The 19,325-nt window shown below is 37.1% G+C and overlaps 1 protein-coding gene across 2 annotated transcripts; it reads right to left on the bottom strand.

The window, feature by feature from the left end:
- Window positions 1-17,122: 17,122 nt before the first annotated feature.
- Window positions 17,123-19,164, bottom strand: LOC107792455 (early nodulin-like protein 19). 2 transcript variants are annotated; one of them, XM_075240814.1, is made up of 3 exons: window positions 19,055-19,164; window positions 18,259-18,439; window positions 17,123-17,632 (listed from the first exon to the last, which is right to left on the bottom strand). In XM_075240814.1, exons 1-3 carry the CDS (start codon window positions 19,058-19,060, stop codon window positions 17,283-17,285), a joined length of 537 nt encoding a protein of 178 aa, XP_075096915.1. In that variant the 5' UTR covers window positions 19,061-19,164; the 3' UTR covers window positions 17,123-17,282. The 2 variants fall into 2 exon arrangements, with proteins under 2 accessions (XP_075096915.1, XP_075096916.1); XM_075240815.1 differs by lacking the exon at window positions 19,055-19,164 and adding an exon at window positions 18,913-18,990.
- Between the last annotated feature and the right edge of the window lie 161 nt (window positions 19,165-19,325).

Here is a 19,325-nt window from a genome sequence, read left to right on the forward strand (position 1 = left end):
TCCAAATTCATTATGATTACCCTGAAAACCAAAACCGACGATTTACATAAGTCATAATACATAACATGAGGCTAGTCATGCTCGAGAACTGGCGAACAAAGTGCAAAATCTCAAAATGACTGGTCGGATTGTTATAAATGGTTTCCTTTATCTTAGCCAACTCAGCATCCAAATTAAAACCTTCTTGGCTAGCCTCCACTAGGGTATCATGGCGTGTATTTAAGATAGCCCAACTCACTTCAATAGCAGTTTTGTCCTTGAGAGCTTCATAATCCTTCTCCCATGGGTCAATCTCATTTTTGAGTTCTTCCTTCTCGGCCAAAGAAGCATCATAAGAGAATTGCAAAGACTTTCCAAAAATCAAACCTTATCAGAAGATACACGAAGATCCTCGTGGGTCTGGGTCTGAACAAGTTCACCTGCATAAGCTTCTTTTTTGTTTAGCAAAGACCTCAATCCTCTAATCTATTCACTAGCCTAGGAGAGTTGCTCGGAAAAAGATGTCTCTAGGAGGTTTTTATCCTTGCCAGCCTGATTGGAAGAAGCCTTCTTAACTGCTAGCTCAGATGCCATGACTCTTAGCTACTGCTCTAAGGTACACTTGCTTTCTTCTAGAACTTCCATATCAAGTTGTAGACTTTTGTATTGCTCTTTCCAATTGTCTGCTTCAATTTGATAATCAAGCATTAACTGTTCCATATGAAAAACCCTCTTCATCATCTCTGTGACAATAAGATTGATCTAAAAAAAGAAGAAAGGGGTAAGAACCTTAATATAAAGACAAGAGAATGGTATAAAGTGTAAACATAAGCAAATACCTTCAGTGACGATTGCACTATATCATTTATCCAAGTCAAAGAACTATAACTTTCTAGCTTGGACTTTTCAACTTGACCAATCAAGGGTTTCAACCATACGTCAGCTTGGCCAGACTTCTTCAGAAGATTACCATCGGCAGGAACCTTAATGGTAATTTTCTTTATTACCCTACTTCCACTTGAAGAACCAACTTCAGTTCGAGGAACATTAGTAGTGGGGGCTGTAGATGAAGTCATAATGGCTTGAGGTAAAGCACAAATAGTAGTAGTAACGACTGGCAAAGAATGCACCACAGGGACAGGCATGGTAAAGGAAGCAAGTGATACTTCATCAGAAACTAAATCCAAATTCTCACTATCAAACCCACGAGAGAAAAGCTAATCATTAGAGTCACAAGCTACCACAAGAGTATCATCATTAGAGCTCACCAAGGTGGCTTCAATAGGTTCGGTTATGGGAAGAGAACGGGGAGGAGTCGCTTCATCATCTGAAAAGATGCATCTTCTGACCCGTGGCCTTTTAACCAAGGAGTTTCCATCCTGTTCCTCCTTGTAATGATCCGACCAGTCATTTTGAGCTTTTGCATTTCGCTCGCCAGTTCTCGGGCATGACTTTCCCCGTGTAATGTAATATGACTTATGTAAATCATTGGTTTTGGTTTCAGGATAATCGGAATAAACTTGGAAGAACAGTTCCCAGTTTGAGGCTTGAGATTTGAAAGGGTTGACCAATATTTGACTTGTTTGTATATGATCTCGGATTGGAATCTTTATGATTTGGTTAGATCCGTTAGGTGATTTGGGACTTAGGAGCGTGATCGGAATGCATTTTGGAAGTCCGTGGAAGGTTTAGGCTTGAATTGGCAAAATTGAGATTTTGGTGTTTTCTGGTTGATAGGTGAGATTTTGATATAGAGGTCGGAATGGAATTCCGAGAGTTGCAATAGCTTCATTGTGTCATTTGGGATGTGTGTGTGAAATTTCAGGTCATTCGGACGTGGTTTGGTTAGGTTTTTTATCTAAAGCGTAATCTAGAAGATTTTGGGATTCTTAGGCTTGAATCCGATGCAAATTTGGCATTTTTATGTTGTTTGGTGTGTTCTGAAGTTTTGAATAAGTTTGAACGATGTCATGGGATGTGTTGGTACAATTGGTTTGACGTTCCGGGGGATTCCGAGTAGGTTCCGGGATGTTTTAGGCCAAAAATCATAGCTGTAGAAAGTCCAGAAGGGTTGCAGGCCTCGGAACCCACCAGCGCGGTCCGCACAAAAAGAAGTGCGGCCATGGTAGGTGCTGTGCGGACCGCACAAAATGCAGTGCGGCTGCGGTGGGGAATTTTGAGATGATTCAAAAACAAAGGTTGTATCCCTTCGTGACTAGTTTCCAGAAAGGTAAAGATATCGCAATTTGGACATATGTAGCGAAAGTTATGGCCAAAATACTAAAGTCGGTCACTGCAGATGAAAACCTGTGCGGCCGCAGTCATTTTTGTGCGGACCACACCGGTTTTGTGCGGACCGCGGTCGTTTTTGTGCGGTCCGCAGAGGTGAAAATCTGTGTGGTACTCTATAAATACGAGGTTTTGGGTTTTATTTAATATTTTAACCTAGAGAGCTCGAATTTTGGCGATTCTTTGAAGGTTTTTCAAGAAATTCATCGGGGTAAGTGATTTTAACTCAGATTTGGCTAGAATACATGAATCTACCGTTGAATTCATCATTTAATTCGTGATTTGGGATGGAATTTGGGAAGAAAATTTGTGGAATCTTCCAAAAACATAAAATGATGATTTGAAGGACCAAATGGTACCGGAATTGGATAATTTTGGTATGGTTAGACTCGTGAGGGTATGAGGATTCTGAAAATGTAAATTTTACCCGATTTCGAAGCATGGGCCTGAGGCTCGGGTTTGGTAATTTCGGGAATTATGCCTTTTGTTGATTGTTTTCACTTGGGCTTTGCTCCCTTAGCATATTATGACGTATTCGTTCTGATTTTGGATATATTCGACGCGCGTGGAGGCCGATTCGAGGGGCAAAGGCATCGCGAGTTAGAGATTTAACTGGTTCGAGGTGAGTAATGATTTTAAATGATGCTCCGAGGGTTTGAAACCCCGGATTTGCACATCGTAGTACTATATTAAGGTGAGACACACACTTGATGACGAGCGTGGGGTCGTGCACTATTGGGGATTGTGACTTGGTCCGTCCCGATTGATGATTTTACTGCGTATTTGATTGAAACTTATTTGCTATCATCATGATTTAGGCTGATTGCCATATTTGGGCTTTGTGCCAACTATTTGAACCCTTCCGGGATTTTTATTACTATTTCCTCACTATTTTGACTTATTACTTGAACTCAGTCATGTTATTTTCTACTGTTTTACTACTCAGCCATTTTTACTCAGTTTTGAGACTTAAATAATATTTTTAAATGATGTTTTGGGCTGGGAAATACTGTTTTACTATTGCCCGAGGGGCTTGTGATGATTTTTGGACTGAGTAAGGCCGAGGGCCTAGTTGTGAGGATACATTGATACTGATATGAGGCCGAGGGCCTGAGATACATAAATATGCCATGAGGCCGAGGGCCTAGATTTGATGCCACGAGATGGTTTGATATTGTGTTTGGGCTGTAAGGGGCCCCTCTCGGAGTTTGTACACCCCCAGTGAGCGCGGGTACCTATTGTGATGTGAGATATAGCCCGAGGGGCTGATATTGTTCTATGTGATAGCTAGAGGGGCTGGTATTGTTCTATGTGATTGCGCGAGGGGCTGGTACCGTTCTATGTGATTGCCTGAGGGGCTGGTATTGTTCTGAGATATGGCCCGAGGGGCAGAGTTGTTGACATTGTGCCCGAGGGGCGAACCTTTATGTGTTTATCTTTCGTATTTACATGTTATTTACCTGTTAAACTATGGTATTTGTGCCCGAGGGGCGGATTTCTGTGCTTATCTACACTAACTGTTTTGCATTCATTTGCGTAACTGTTGAAAAAGTCATTTTCAAAGAAGTTTAAACTGAGCTAAGATGTTTTAAGAGATTTTTACAGCTTCACTGCTTTCTTACTGGTTTTTGAACTACTTTGATACAACATCTTGATATGCTTTACGTGATTTCATACCATTCAGGCTTTAGTTATGATTATTACCCACTGAGTTGGAGTACTCACTTTACTCCCTGCACCTTGTGTGCAGATTCAGGTATTTATATACTCGGTGGTGGGTTTTGGTTGATCGAAGGCAGAGTCATCGGAGTTTAGCAAGGTAGCTGCCGGCGTTCGAACCACTGCTTTTCTCTCTCTTCATTTCATTAGTCTGTATTTGTACACTTCAGACTTTCAGTTGTATTTATACCCTAGTAAATGCTCGTGACTTGTGACACCCCGGTTAGGGCTGTGTCGGGTTGTATTTCCGCTACTTATTATCATTAAATCATGTTTAGACTACTTTTATATTGTTTAGTTATTTTAAAAAGTGAATTGGGTTTAATTGGCTGGCCTTGTCTTCACGAGAGGCACCATCACGACCGGGTTCGGGGTTAGGGTCGTGACAGTCCTCCTCCTCAGAATTTTGGGTTGCATCAGCCTTCCTTTTCGATGAAGAACTCAAGATTATCTCTTGAGCTCTTTCCAAAGAAACTCTGGAATTTGCAACTACTTCAGCACTAACACCACGTATGGGAAACCCTGATAAAAAAGGGGTCAAATAAATTCTAAGGAAAAGATGAATGAAAATATGAAAAGGAAGGGGGGGGGGGTAAAGGATATACCATGAGTTTTAACCTTCCAACCGAACCTGTGTGAAAGATTTTTCTAAGATCTACCTTCCATCGGAGCAACAGTCAGTAACTTCTCTACCTGTAATGACCCGACCTGTTGTTTTTAGCATTTTCATCCCATTTAGCTATTTGAAGTCTTGAGTAGTGTTGTTTTGTGTATTATGACTTGCGAGAGTGGTCAAGTTTTATTTTCAGATGATTCAAAATTTAATTGAAAGAATAATTCATGTTTTGGAAGCTTAAGTTGAATAAATGGACCGGATGGTAAAATATGTGTAAATGATCCCAAAATAGATTTTTGATGATTTCAATAGCTCCGTATGATGATTTTGGACTTAGGAGTGTGTCCGGAATTTTTTTTTTTGGAAGTTTATAGTTAAATTAGGCTTGAAATGGCGAAAATAGAAAATTTGAGTTTGGAAGTTTGACTGGGGAGTTGACTTTTTGATATCGGGATCGAAATACGATTCTCAAAATTTGAACAGCTCTGTTATGTCATTTATGACTCGTGTGCAAAATTTGAGGTCAATTGGAATTGATTTGATAGGTTTCGGCATCGGATGTAGAAATTGAAATTGGTTAGTTTTGAATAGGCTTGAATTGGGGTGTGATTCATGTTTTAGTATTGTTCAATGTAATTTGAGATATCAACTAAGTTTGTTCCATATTATGTGACTTGTTAGTACATTTGGTTGGCGTCCTATGTGGCTCAGATGAGTTTTAGAAGAGTTTTTGGAAGAACTTGGTATTTTGAGCATAAACATGTAATGATCCAAAGGTCCATTTTTAGTTATAGAGATCAAAATTTTATTTTGAGACTTCCAAATTTTTTATAATGAATTATAGGAGCGATCTGGAAAGTTTGGTCTAATTTCGTCAAGTCACGATTGGGTTTTTAACGTGAATCATGAGTTAATTGTTTAACGAGCGAAATGGGTATCGCACTAAGCAAATGAGCTCCAAAATGAGTTTTGATTAAAGGACTAGGCCCGTATTATTATTTGTGACTCATAGGAACAAGAATCGTCAAATTACGAGTTCGTATGATAGAGTTAGAGCATTTTTAGTGAAATTAAAGACTGCTGGTGCAGCAGGATCTGGTGCGCACCTTTAGCGACCAGATTTGACACTTTTAGCGACGAGAATTGGGCCTTTAGCGACCAGAATCGTGTTTTTAATGTTGTTTTGGTTTTTTAGCCCATTTTGACATTTTTGGGAGATAGAACACGGGCTGGGGCGATTTTTGAGCAAGAAATCATGGGAATCTTGAGGTAAGTCAGTTATGATGATTTCTACTCCATAATATTGAATTATCATGGAATAATCCGACTAGATTACATGTTTTTGAGGTGTAAATTTAGGATTTGGACCTAGGAATTTGAAAATAAGATTTGAAGATTTGGAGGCCGAGTTATTATCAGAATTTAGTAATTTTGGTATGGTTGGACTCGTGGTTGAATGGGTTGTCGGATTTTGTGAGTTTCGTCGGATCCCGAGATGTGGGCCCCATGGATGATTTTAAGTTAAATTTCGGATTTTTGTGAAAAAATAATATTTTTGTTACATGGAATTAATTTATATAAATTGTATTGACTGAATCACATTAATTGTGGATAGATTCAAGGCGTTTGGATGCTGATTTACGAGGCAAAGGCATAGCGGAGTAAAAAACTTCACGGTTTGAGATAAGTAACTCTTTTAAACTTAGTACTGAGGGTATAAACCCCGAATTATATGTTATGTGATTGATGTTGAGGTGACGCACATGCTAGGTGACGGGCGTGCACCCTGTGAATGATGACTCTGTTGTTTCCAGAACAATGTGTAGTGGTCCTACTTTGTTGATATATGTGTTTTCACCATGTGATAAGTAAATTGAGTTGTACATTATGCTAGATATCATGTCTAGGCTTTATGCCAATATTGTTGAGACCCATAGTGGTCGTTTCTTACTGTCATCTCATTGATTTTATTGATATTTCATACTCAGTCATATTCATGTATTCATATAATATCTCAGTCTCAGTTGTTATTATTGATACATTATATCATTATTTTTGGGCTGATTTTCATGACATTGTGAGCCCGTGAGCGAGAGAGATTAATGACTGAGTGAGGCCGAGGGCCACATTGTGTGATATTGATAGTATAACACATGAGTTGTCCATGCAGATACTGATATTGATACTATAGCACGTGAGTTGTCCGTGCATATACTGATATTGATACTATAGCACGTGAGTTCTCCGTGCAGATACTGATATTGATACTATAGCACATGAGTTGTCCGTGCAGATTTTAGCGCTTGGGTTGTAGGAGCCCTCCGGAGTCTGCACACTCCCAGTGAGCGCAGTCGACTATAAATAAATGGATCGGGTTGCACGCCGCAATGAGTATAGTACAATGCTGAGTGATTGAGAGTGCTAAGTATTGAGCATGGTAACAGATAATGCGAAGCAGTGAAATTGAGTACTCTGAGAGTGTGAGTACATGAGTTCATTATTGAGAGGCATTGCATTTGGCATGTGTACTTGAGATATATGCATAGAGTTGCATTTCATTCTACTGCCTGGTTTAAGTGACATTCATGATTTTACCTGTATCTTGACATGTAGTCATAGAGATGTACTTTTTTCATGCCATTTGAAAAATGAAATCTCCTATTTTGAAAGAAAGTTTTATTGAAAAATCACAGTTTTCAGACATACTCATATTTTGGTGATTTTAGTGAAAAAATTGAGTTTTACTGTTATACTTGAAAAGAAAATGCTTATTTTTCCTGAACTATAAACGAACTGAGCATTTTATTATTAATTTATTCTTTGTGTTGCTTATGAATATTGTTGTTAAGTATTACTGGATGTAGGTATGGAGCCTAACCTTGGTACAAGCTCGTCACTGCTTTCAACCTGAGTTTAGGTTTGTTACTTATTGAATACATGAGGTCGGTTGTACTCATACTACACTTCCTGCATATTGCGTGCAGATTTCGGATGCTGATGCCGCTGTTTTTGATGAGAGCTGACTTGGAAGATGTTCCGGTGTCCCTGTTGTAGCTGCCTCTTGTTCATGGTAGCCTTAGAATCATTAAACTCTGTTTATGTACTTTTCAAACAGCAGATGTATTTGTTTCATATCAGTTTTGTAAATTCTACTCATAGAAGCTCATGATTTGTACTACCAGTCCTTGGGAGGTGTATAAGAGATCATTTATTTTTCCTCAGTATGTTATATTTTTATTGGACTTGATGAGTTGGCTTACTTAGTGGGATGGGTTAGGTGCCATCACAACTAGTTTGATTTCGGGTCGTGATAGATTGGTATCAGAGCTCTAGGTTCAATGGTGATATATGTTGAGTTGAAATATGTGGCTCGATGAGCAGTTGAATGGTGATATGATGAGTACGAGATGATTGCGCGATATGTTCAGATGGTTTAAAAGTGAAAAAAAGAAATTTTGAGTATATGACTCATGTCTCGATTTTGACGTAAAGTCTCGAGTTATGAATGTGTTGAAGGATTTTTCATGTTGTGAAGTTATGGGACAAATTAAAATTTTTATTTCTTGTTGATGAGTCCAAACTCAGAAAGATTAATTGATGGCCTAATAGTTGTGGCTATGAAAGGTCATAGAGAGATGCCAGTTTGAAGCTAAACAAGTGAGTTATCACATGCGAGGTAAACTACAGATGTGTGATCCTTACAATATTGTGTGGAGAATTTTTTCTTTACTACCGGTAGGGTAGTGGTATTGGGATTTGAATTTGAATTAGTCAAGAAAGTTGACCTGACTGTCACGAGAATGAAGGTGAGCTTTTTGGACGATTTGAGAAACCATATAGGTTGTGTTGCATGAGCTTGTGAAGAATTTAGTCAAATCTCACTAAGTGTTATGGCAGTAACTGGATATGTGTATTGTAAATTATTGAATGTTCTGATCTATGGCTTTGAGCCAAGTGGGGGAGTCTGCTATCGACAATTTGATTTCGTGGTTATATGTTAAATTTAGGTTTTGGTTCGAAACATTCTCGTGGGTTAGTTATGACCTGCAGAGGTTAAGATTGGGGAAGACTAGAATAATGAAATTCCCGAATACGGGTCATATTGCACTTTATGAGTATATTAAAATCATGGGATCATTAAGTTATTAATTGTGAAGAATGTAATGTGCATGGAACGTGAATGTGACCAGTGGTGTTAAGGCAGAGTTACTTCTTTGAGTGTTATTGTGCTAATGGGACATGTGTCATTTGGCCTATTTGGGCGGTGCAATTTAGATTTAAGCAGAGCAGATGACTCTTGATAGAGTTCTAATAGATTCAAAAATGTATATGTACCAATCAAAAAATTTTCGGATTCGTATACCGCTGGAATTAATTATTTGCATTGGATGGTATTGAAATATGCGGTAATTCTGTATGACTCCAGGTTCTACATTCCAGTGTAAGGGAGGTAAGAAAACAATTTTAAATTCACATAAGGTACTTTCAAAGTGGGCGTTTCAGTTGTGATACTTATGGGGGTGCTTAAGAAGAATTCAATGGCTTATGGGCCTTAGTGCCGTGTGGTTTTATGCTGGGAACTCTAGTAGTGAGCTTTGGGTAACGTTCATGGTGTACGTCAAGTAAGAGTGTCGACTTGAGGGTAATTCGGAAAGGAATCAAAGAAATAGAATAGCTTGGTAGTAAGTTGGATCAACACGATAATGAATATGATCAGTTATTTTCTATAATAATGATGTGGTGATGCTTTACAGATATTTTGGCGGCAATATTCTTGGGTTTGGTAACCAAGGTGGCTTGGTCGAGTTAGATGAATTCATTTTTGATATCTTGATTATGTACAAACAGATTTCAAAATGTTTGAACCGGATATTTTCTACCGGTGTGAGGAACACATGGTGTATTGTGATTTTCTTCTGGAAAGGAGCATATGGAATATTTCTAACTACTCGGGTATGTATTCTACTGGTGACTCAGAGTTGATATGAAATTCTCGTACTTTTCGTATGATGGTCTAATAGAGGTGGTGTGTCTTGTGGGATTGAGAATTTCATGTATAAGGTGCCAGTTTAGTTTTGAAGAAAACACACAAATTTTAGACAGCATGGCCAATTTAAGATATTTAGATCAATGTTATTACAACCTGGTATTTCACGAGAAAAGGTGTACATTTCAGAAGGGACGTTGTGTTTTGACTTACAGATGTCTCGTTGGTATTGTAGTACTCACTTGGTTGATAGACTACTGATATACAAATTATTTCTATGTGGCACGGGAGAGTTTTGAAAATATTTATCATGGGATGATCGTGCTTGACGGATATGTTTGTCATTTAAGTGTTGAGGTTGTGATCAGTTACGGTGATTTATGTGATTTATGAATTTGGAGACTGGGAGTTCTCAAAAAGTATACTATTTTGGGATTGTGGCATGTTTGAGGTGAGTATTTTATTTAAACTCAGTGGAGGCACTAATTGCACTAATTGATTGTGATAACTATGCATTATGAGTGCGCATATATGCGAGGCTTGAACCTATGAGCGAATATCGAGGCAATTATTCATGTTCGAGAATGTGCTTAGGCTATTGTATACCTAGAGTTGAATTTCAAGCTTGAATTTATAATGGTTCTCGTAATTTGGACCTTTGTTGAGAACTATCTGGGCTATACTTGAGGTTACAATGAGGCTAATTTCCTGAATAAACTTGGTAGTTACTAATTTTGTGTTAACTTGCCGATTTTGAGCTGTGATAATGCAATTGGCTCACGCCTATAGTGCAGCGTGTTATTTATGCCAGTTTAGGAGCATGAGAATCTTGTTTCATTTGACATATATGTGTGTACTTGTTGGATTACTCCTGTATGATATGCTTGGATTGGAGGCATGTGACTATGCTAGGTAGATTGTGTTATTGGCAACTGGGTTGCTCGTGCAGTTGATGTTAATATGAGCTCTAGGAGAGTTGGTTATCGTTATTAGATTCGTGTGTCTTGGTTCTATTATTAATGATGAGCTCATAGCGTTTCGGTTGTGGTGGTGTTTGTTAAAATTGCAAAACAGTTCCCTTCTTTGAGATATTTTCCCATTTTGGGGTACCCAGATGGTGCAATATTGAGTTCTATTGGGGTGGCATGTATGTGGAATAGTCGTGTTCGATAATATAAGGTCATCAGACCTAGAATGTGTACTATCGGATTTGATTATGGTATATTTGGGAGGATAATATCGAATGTCGGACTAGAAGGTGATTATGGTTTTGATTGAAATGAAAAAGCTCCATGAATTGTTGATCTGATTGGTGGTTAGGTAATTCTGTATGTTTCTTTCATTTTCGGCGGTGTACGAAGGTTTTAGAACGAGGTCTTATTTGATATGAGGTTTATCATCGGTATCAAATTAATTTGAGCAACTACTATAATTAGAAAGCATTACTATGAGCATTGAGATATGTGGTATTTGAGTTGGAGTATTTGAGTTATAGTTACGACTTAGTACAACTTGTTCAGAATTATACAGTGTATAGATGTGAGGTTCAGATCTTGTAGGAAAGTTCGGAGGTTGGGATTTGGATTCTAAGGCTTATAGGGTTGGTTGAATTAAGAAATTTCAGTTATGTGGAGTTATCAGACCTAGATAGGATAGGGTGATGTGGGATCATCCCCGGGTATGTACATTGTAAAGCTACACGTCGGTTTGATGGCATTGGGAACAACTCTTGACACGTTCGACGACGAATGTGTGTTTAAGTGGGGGAGGATGTAACGACCCGACCTGTCGTTTTTAGCATTTTCATCCCGTTTAGCTATTTAAAGTCTTGAGTAGCGTTATTTTGTATATTATGACTTGCGAGAGTGGTCAAGTTTTAGTTACAGATGATTCAAAATTTAATTGAAAGAATAATTCATATTTTGGAAGCTTAAGTTGAATAAATGGACCAGATGGTAAAATATGTGTAAATTATCCCGAAAAAGATTTTTAATGATTCCAATAGCTCCGTATGGTGATTTTGGACTTAGGAGCGTGTCCGAAATTCTTTTTGGAAGTTTATAGTTAAATTAGGCTTGAAATGGCGAAAATAGGAAATTTGAGTTTGGAAGTTTGACCGGGGAGTTGACTTTTTGATATCGGGATTGAAATATGATTCTGAAAATTTTAACAGCTCCGTTATGTCATTTATGACTTGTGTGCAAAATTTGAGGTCAATCGGAATTGATTTGATAGGTTTCAGCATCGAATGTAGAAATTGGAATTAGGTAGTTTTGAATAGGCTTGAATTGGGGTGTGATTCATGTTTTAGTATTGTTCAATTTATTTAAGATATCGACTAAGTTTGTGCCATATTATGTGACTTGTTAGTACACTTGGTTGGGGTCCTATGTAGCTCGGATGCGTTTTGGAAGAGTTTTTGGAAGAAATTGGTATTTTGAGCATAAACGTGTAATGATCCAAAGGTCCATTTTTAGTTCTAGAGATCAAAATTTTATTTCGAGACTTCCGGAATTTTTATAATGAATTATAGGACTGATCTGGAAAGTTTGGTCTAATTTCGTGAAGTCGCGATTGGGTTTTTAACGTGAAACATGAGTTAATTATTTAACGAGCGAAATGGGTATTACACTAAGCAAATGAGCTCCAAATTGAGTTTCAATTGAAGGACTAGGTCCGTATTATTATTTGTGACTCAGAGGAACAAGAATCGTCGAATTCTGAGTTCGTATGATAGAGTTAGAGCATTTTTAGTGAAATTAAAGGCTGCTGGTGCAGCAGGATCTGGTGCGCACCTTTAGCGACCAGATTTGACACTTTTAGCGACGAGAATTGGGCCTTTAGCGACCAGAATCATGTTTTTAATGTTGTTTTGGTTTTTTTTAGCCCATTTTGACATTTTTGGGAGATAGAACACGGACTGGGGCGATTTTTGAGCAAGAAATCATGGGAAATCTTGAGGTAAGTCACTTGTGATCATTTCTACTCCATAATATTGAATTATCATTGAATAATCCGACTAGATTACATGTTTTTGAGGTGTAAATTGAGGATTTGGACCTAGGAATTTGAAAATAAGATTTGAAGATTTGGAGGCCGAGTTGTTATCGGAATTTAGTAATTTTGGTATGGTTGGACTCGTGGTTGAATGGGTTGTCGAATTTTGTGAGTTTCGTCGGATTCCGAGATGTGGGCCCCATGGGTGATTTTTAGTTAAATTTCGGATTTTTGTGAAAAATTAATATTTTTTACATGGAATTAATTTATATAAATTGTATTGACTGAATCACATTAATTGTGGATAGATTCAAGACGTTCGGATGCCGATTTACGAGGTAAGGGCATAGCGGAGTAAAGAACTTCACGGTTTGAGATAAGTAACTATTTTAAACTTAGTGTTGAGGGTATAAACCCCGAATTATATGTTATGTGATTGATGTTGAGGTGACGCACATGCTAGGTGACGGGCGTGTGGGCGTGCACCCTGTGAATGGTGACTCTGTTGTTTCCAGGACACTGTGTAGTGGTCCTACTTTGTTGATATCTGTGTTTTCACCATGTGATAAGTAAATTGAGTTGTACATCATGCTAGATATCATGTCTAGGCTTTATGCCAATACTGTTGAGACCCATAGTGGTCGCTTCTTGCTGTCATCTCACTGATTTTATTGATATTTCATACTCAGTCATATTCATGTATTCATATAATATCTCAGTCCCAGTTGTTATTATTGATACATTATATCATTATTTTTGGGCTGATTTTCATGACATTGTGAGCCCATGAGCGAGACTAGAGAGATTAATGACTGAGTGAGGCCGAGGGCCACATTGTGAGATATTGATACTATAGCACATGAGTTGTCCGTGCAGATACTAATATTGATACTATAGCACGTGAGTTGTCCGTTCAGCGAGTGAGTTGTCTGTGCATATACTGATATTGATACTATAGCACGTGAGTTGTCCATGCAGATACTGATATTGATACTATAGCACATGAGATGTCTGTGCAGATTTTAGCGCTTGGGTTGTAGGAGCCCTCCGGAGTCTGCACACCCCCAGTGAGCGCAGTCGACTATAAATAAATGGATCGGGTTGCACGCCGCAATGAGTATAGTACAATGCTGAGTGATTGAGAGTGTTGAGTATTGAGCATGGTAAAAGATAATGCGAGGCAGTGAGATTGAGTACTCTAAGAGTGTGAGTACATGAGTTCATTACTGAGAGGCATTGCATTTGGCATGTGTGCATAGAGTTGCATTTCTTTCTGCTGCCTGGTTTTAGTGACATTCATGATTTTACCTATTTCTTGACATGTAGGCATAGAGATGTACTTTCCTCATGCCATTTAAAAAATGAAATCTCCTATTTTGAAAGAAAGTTTTATGGAAAAATCACAGTTTTCAGACTTACTCATATTTTGGTAATTTCAGTTAAAAGAATTGAGTTTTACTATTATACTTGAAAAGAAAATGCTTATTTTTCCTGAACTGTGAACGCGTTGAGCATTTTATTATTAATTTATTCTTTGTATTGCTTATGAATATTGTTGTGAAGTATTACTAGATGTGGGTATGGACCCTAACCTTGGTACAAGCTCGTTACTACTTTCAACCTGAGTTTAGGTTTGTTACTTATTGAGTACATGGGGTCGGTTGTACTCATACTACACTTCCTGCACATTGCATGCAGATTTCAGATTTTGATGTCGCCATTTTTTATGAGAGCTGACTTGGAAGATGTTCCGGCGTCCCTGTTGTAGCTGCCTCTTGTTCATGGTAGCCTTAGAATCATTAAACTCTGTTTATGTACTTTTCAAACAGAAGATGTATTTGTTTCATATTAGTTTTGTAAATTCTACTCATAGAAGTTCATGATTTGTACTACCCGTCCTTGGGAGGTGTATAAGAGATCATTTATTTTTCCTCAGTATGTTATATTTTTATTGGACTTGATGAGTTGGCTTACCTAGAGGGATGGGTTAAGTGCCATCACGATTAGTTGGATTTCGGGTTGTGATACTACCAACCATGGAAATTGGGAATCTCATCAACAGTTCTCATGGTTGCTAAAAAAAAGAGAGAAAGTTAAACAACTACTGGTAAAATAAATCCTTTCAAAATAAATAAAAAAAGAAAATACAAAAGTAAAACTTACGTGCAAAATTCCACTTTTCGGGGAATGGTACATTTTTTTTTACCTACTAAACCAACAGTAAGGGCAACAACAAATCTGGCATACCAGCTACGGTCCTTATCATCCTCAGGGCTAACTAGCACTCTCTTACTTCTCGCCACTAAAGTGAAAATCCCATGTCGGAAAAGTTTAGGGGAGTAGAGATGGATTAAATGGAAAAAAGTAAAAGGCAAATTAGCCAACCTTGTTAAGTGCCTTAAACAAGCAACAACCCTCCACACAATGGGGCCAATCTGTCCTAGACAAATATTGAAAAAACAATAGAACTCAATGGGGGGTTTGAAATTCAGTGTAAAGGGATATGTATACACAAAAGAAAATCCGGTCATGTAAGATGTAATTCTTTGGTTTGCATTAGGAATTATGATAGAGAAGTCAGGTCTCCAATGGCAATCCCTAAGAACAATAGAGATTAAACCTTCGGTAATTTGAGAAGGGTAGACGCCGACACGATCTAAAGAAGACATAGAAGAAACTTGGTTTCTGATCGATTCTCTATTAGTGTAAAAAGATAGTTCAGAAGGGACAATCTCATCTACTAAAGGCTCACAAACTGGTTCACTAGAATCTTTACCTCTAGAAGAAGATCTATGTGAATGAGAACCCCTAGTTCTAGAAGAAGGGGTAGAACTCACTAGAGGTAAAGAAGCACCCCGTATAGATGAAGACACTAAACTATGCAATCTTCCTCCTCTTCTGCTTCTAACAGGAGCAAGAGGAAGTTCGTCAACAATGGGGACTCTTCGAGGATTAGGGTTTGAAGAAGTCATGACTGTACGATGAAGAAGAAAACAAGAATGAATATTCCAAGATAAGTAACTTTTTATGAGAAAGACCTTACAAAAGCTATACGTATACTCAGAAGCAACCGTCAAAGGAAAAGGTGTAATGATGGAAACGTCATGATGGAAACTGTCACTTCGTAATTGATGAAGCCGCAAAAAAGCCCTAAAAGACACTGAAGAGTTGTAGATCCAATCGAAAGATGCCACGTGTCACGAGCATTAAATGGAAGTGACATATAAAGCGTCAGTTCTAGAGAAGGTATAATGGCGACAAAAATTCCCGCTTTAATGAGATCCACTTCCCAAATATTCTATTAATGAATAAATGGCAAGTGGGGGGACTATCTATATTGGAAAAAATCAAGTTATTACATCGAGTTAATTATGTGCTGATGTGTCATGACACGTGGATCAACAAAAGAATGACAGTTGGCGAAGAATAGTTGAAGAGGCGCGAGCTTTAACAGGCATGGGCAAAGATCCAAGAAAATCAGAAGGAATAGGTGCTCGAACCTCTTGATAATTTGAAGAAGCATCAGGAGAATGAACCTAAATAGCAAAAGAGTATAGATACGTATTATTGGTAATTAATGAGCATTAATTACGAAAAACGTTATAGAATCTGTACGGAAACAGTTACAATTGTCAATTATAATGTTACATTGAATGTCATTAATTGTCCATAATAACTCCATTATGGAAGGAGAGAAACGTATTACTTAAAAATAGCTATAAAAGGTGAGGAATGAACATTTGTAAGGACACGAATACTATTGGAATATACTGATTTACTTTGCTTTTTATCCAGCTATTATTTACATCAATTATTCTTATTTCTATTTGATTATCAGTAACCCGAATTCTTCTAAAAACAAGCTTTGATCGAAAATCTTATTTTTGGCTAAACAATACCCCTATGTAAAAATATTCCCACATACAAATTGTATGTTATATATGTATGTTGGGTGGGCATTGCATTTGAAAGTTTAAGGGGGAAAAATTAACAAAAAAGCTCCATTAAGAAATGCCAAATAAAAAGCTTCATTCATTTCTCGCGTATTGATGGTTAAAATTATTTATGTACAAATTTGTACATAAATAAGTTAAGTTAAGAGCATACACCTAAGTACATGTAAGTTTTTTTGAGAGCCTCCTCGCGACACCAAAGATACGTGGGATCTGCACCAGGTATCCATTTGTTTATTTTTTGTTCCAAAGTCATTTGTCTAAAAAAGGTTTTTTTAAAAAAATTAGATGTGCCACTTCACAAAAAATATTTAAGCCCATCAGAAGTTTACATTCCCGGCTATTGTAACCATTTGGTTACCTGGTGATGAAGTTGCTATTTTTATGTGACAAAATAAAGTTGTGAGATTTTGATACAAAAAATATATAAGTACGTGACTATTTGTGAAATTTACCCAAGATGATCCTTTTTTTCTACTTACTTTCACGAAGTATGACTCTAATCTCTTGTTCAACAAAAAAAATACTCATAAAACAATAGGAAACAGAAACAAATACAGAAATAAACTAACAACAGCAATCTTTGATAGTGAAAACAAATTTCAACTAAAATAACAGAACAACAACAAATTAAATACAAGAAGTTCAATCAAAATGACAATTACAAACTAGTGACTTTAAGCACTGGCTGCCGCAATTTCATAATACAGCTAACTAGCATAGGATTTTTGGCCGAAACTCGTTAAATCCTACCACATCCATGTATCATCAATCCGACCAACATCAACCTTACAACCATTGACCCGAAACCACCAACTGTCGTCGGAGCAGCAGCCTTTTCGGAAGAATGCATGGCGGCTATGGCTGACGGTGACGGTGGAGGAGGTGGAAGAGGGTGAACTACAACAGAAACCTTCATAGCATCAGTGCAGCCACCAATGCCACAGATGAAGTAATATCTCTTGGACTTTTTCAGCGGAATGAAATCTCTTCCACTGCTCCAATTCCCAAATGCACCCTCTATTATGCACTTATCATATCCATTTTTATTCACTTCAAAAACATTATGTTGTGTCTTTTTATACCTAAATGCTGCCAAAAAACATGGAATTAATAGACAAGTTAGAGAAAGGGTCGGGTTAAGTTTTGTGTACTGCCAGTGATAATATTTCTATACTCAGTGCCGTATGCAAGATTTTACATAAGTGTTGATATAATTTGAAGAGATGGACAAATGAATAAATTACTATAATGACAAGTATCATTTTCTATACCGTATCTCTAATTTTCATTTATCTTATAAATGTCTAGTGAAAATTTTCGACCCAGGGTGTCCCATGATATAAGATGCATACACCCCTGTCTACACTGTCAGGTCAAGTACATGCAAGAACAGATTGTTGTACATAATAAACGTAATCTGATAACAAACAATTTTAAATGAATTGCATTTAGAAATTCATTTCAAAGTTTAAAAAAAAATAGCTTAGTTTCACCTAGCTAGTAACGTGCACTAAATTAATCAATTTTTTCCCCTGTTATTCTTATTTTTACTAACAGCGATATATTCTAGTTTATAAACATAGACTTTCATAAAAAAGAACATGACTTTGGATACCTAAATTCTCTCTAACAAACAAGGAATAGACTTATAGACAAGTTCAGGAAATATTTACGTACAAATTTTTTTTAGAAAAAAAAAAAAAAAAAAGACGTACAGATTAGGTCACCAATGTAGAATGTTTGGTTGCTACTCCAGAGAGTATAGTTGATGCCTGGATTCCAACCTTTGTTCGCTCCGACGATGTGGTCAGTGGCAGAGACGGTGGTGGCAACGGCGGCGAGGAGGAAGAAGAGTACACAGAGAGCCATGTAATTGGGATGGATGCTAATTATAAGCTGAGAGGAAACAAGGCTAATTAGCAGCTCCTACTTTTTAAATTCACTACTTAAACCTTAAAATAAGATTACTCAACCAAACTTTATATATATAACGGATCCAAAGCTAAAGTAAAATCGACCATCATTAGATTAGATAGTAACTATACTGTAATATTTTATAATAGGAATTATCCCGCATACACCTCGTATATTGTACATTTTCCTCATCTTTTTAACCACAAAGTAATGGATCATACTATTGTTAAATTCAAATTTTTGCTGTTACACACTGGAAACCGCCCAGTCTGTTTGAAAGACGCAGAATTAAAAGAACTCGTTTTAAAAAATAGTGGATGAGTATACCGTTGCACGCATTTTTTAAAAAAGAAAAAATTGCACCTCTGTTTGCACCCTCTAGAGGCTGCTATATCTGTATTAAAAAAAATTAAGAAGAAACGTAAAACAAGTCTAAACAGAGGGAAAAGTTTTACATTTGTGATGATTGAACTCAGTACTCTTTTGTAATATAATAGTTCGTGTGACTAATTATAAATATATACATTCTGTAAATTAGTTCTTGAACTATGTATTATATACTAGTACAGATAGCAAATTAGCAATAGATGTACGTACTTGCATCCACTTCTGGAGCTCTACTTCCGCTCTGATCTTAAAGCAAAATGATTAAAAATTACTACTCACTTTATTTCAATCCATGTGTGATGTGACATAGTTTAAGAAGAAGAAAAACAAACACTTTCCAAGTTTACAGTCTTAAATACTTGAATAATAAAAGTTTTATGGGATCATAACATTTGTATGATTATAAATACTTTTTATTAAGAATAAAAATAGTACAATAAAAATTTATATTTAAATTATTTTCAAATATAAAATATATCAT

This window comes from Nicotiana tabacum, chromosome 20 (genome assembly GCF_000715075.1).
Source record: "Nicotiana tabacum cultivar K326 chromosome 20, ASM71507v2, whole genome shotgun sequence".
Classification (NCBI taxonomy): domain Eukaryota; kingdom Viridiplantae; phylum Streptophyta; class Magnoliopsida; order Solanales; family Solanaceae; genus Nicotiana; species Nicotiana tabacum.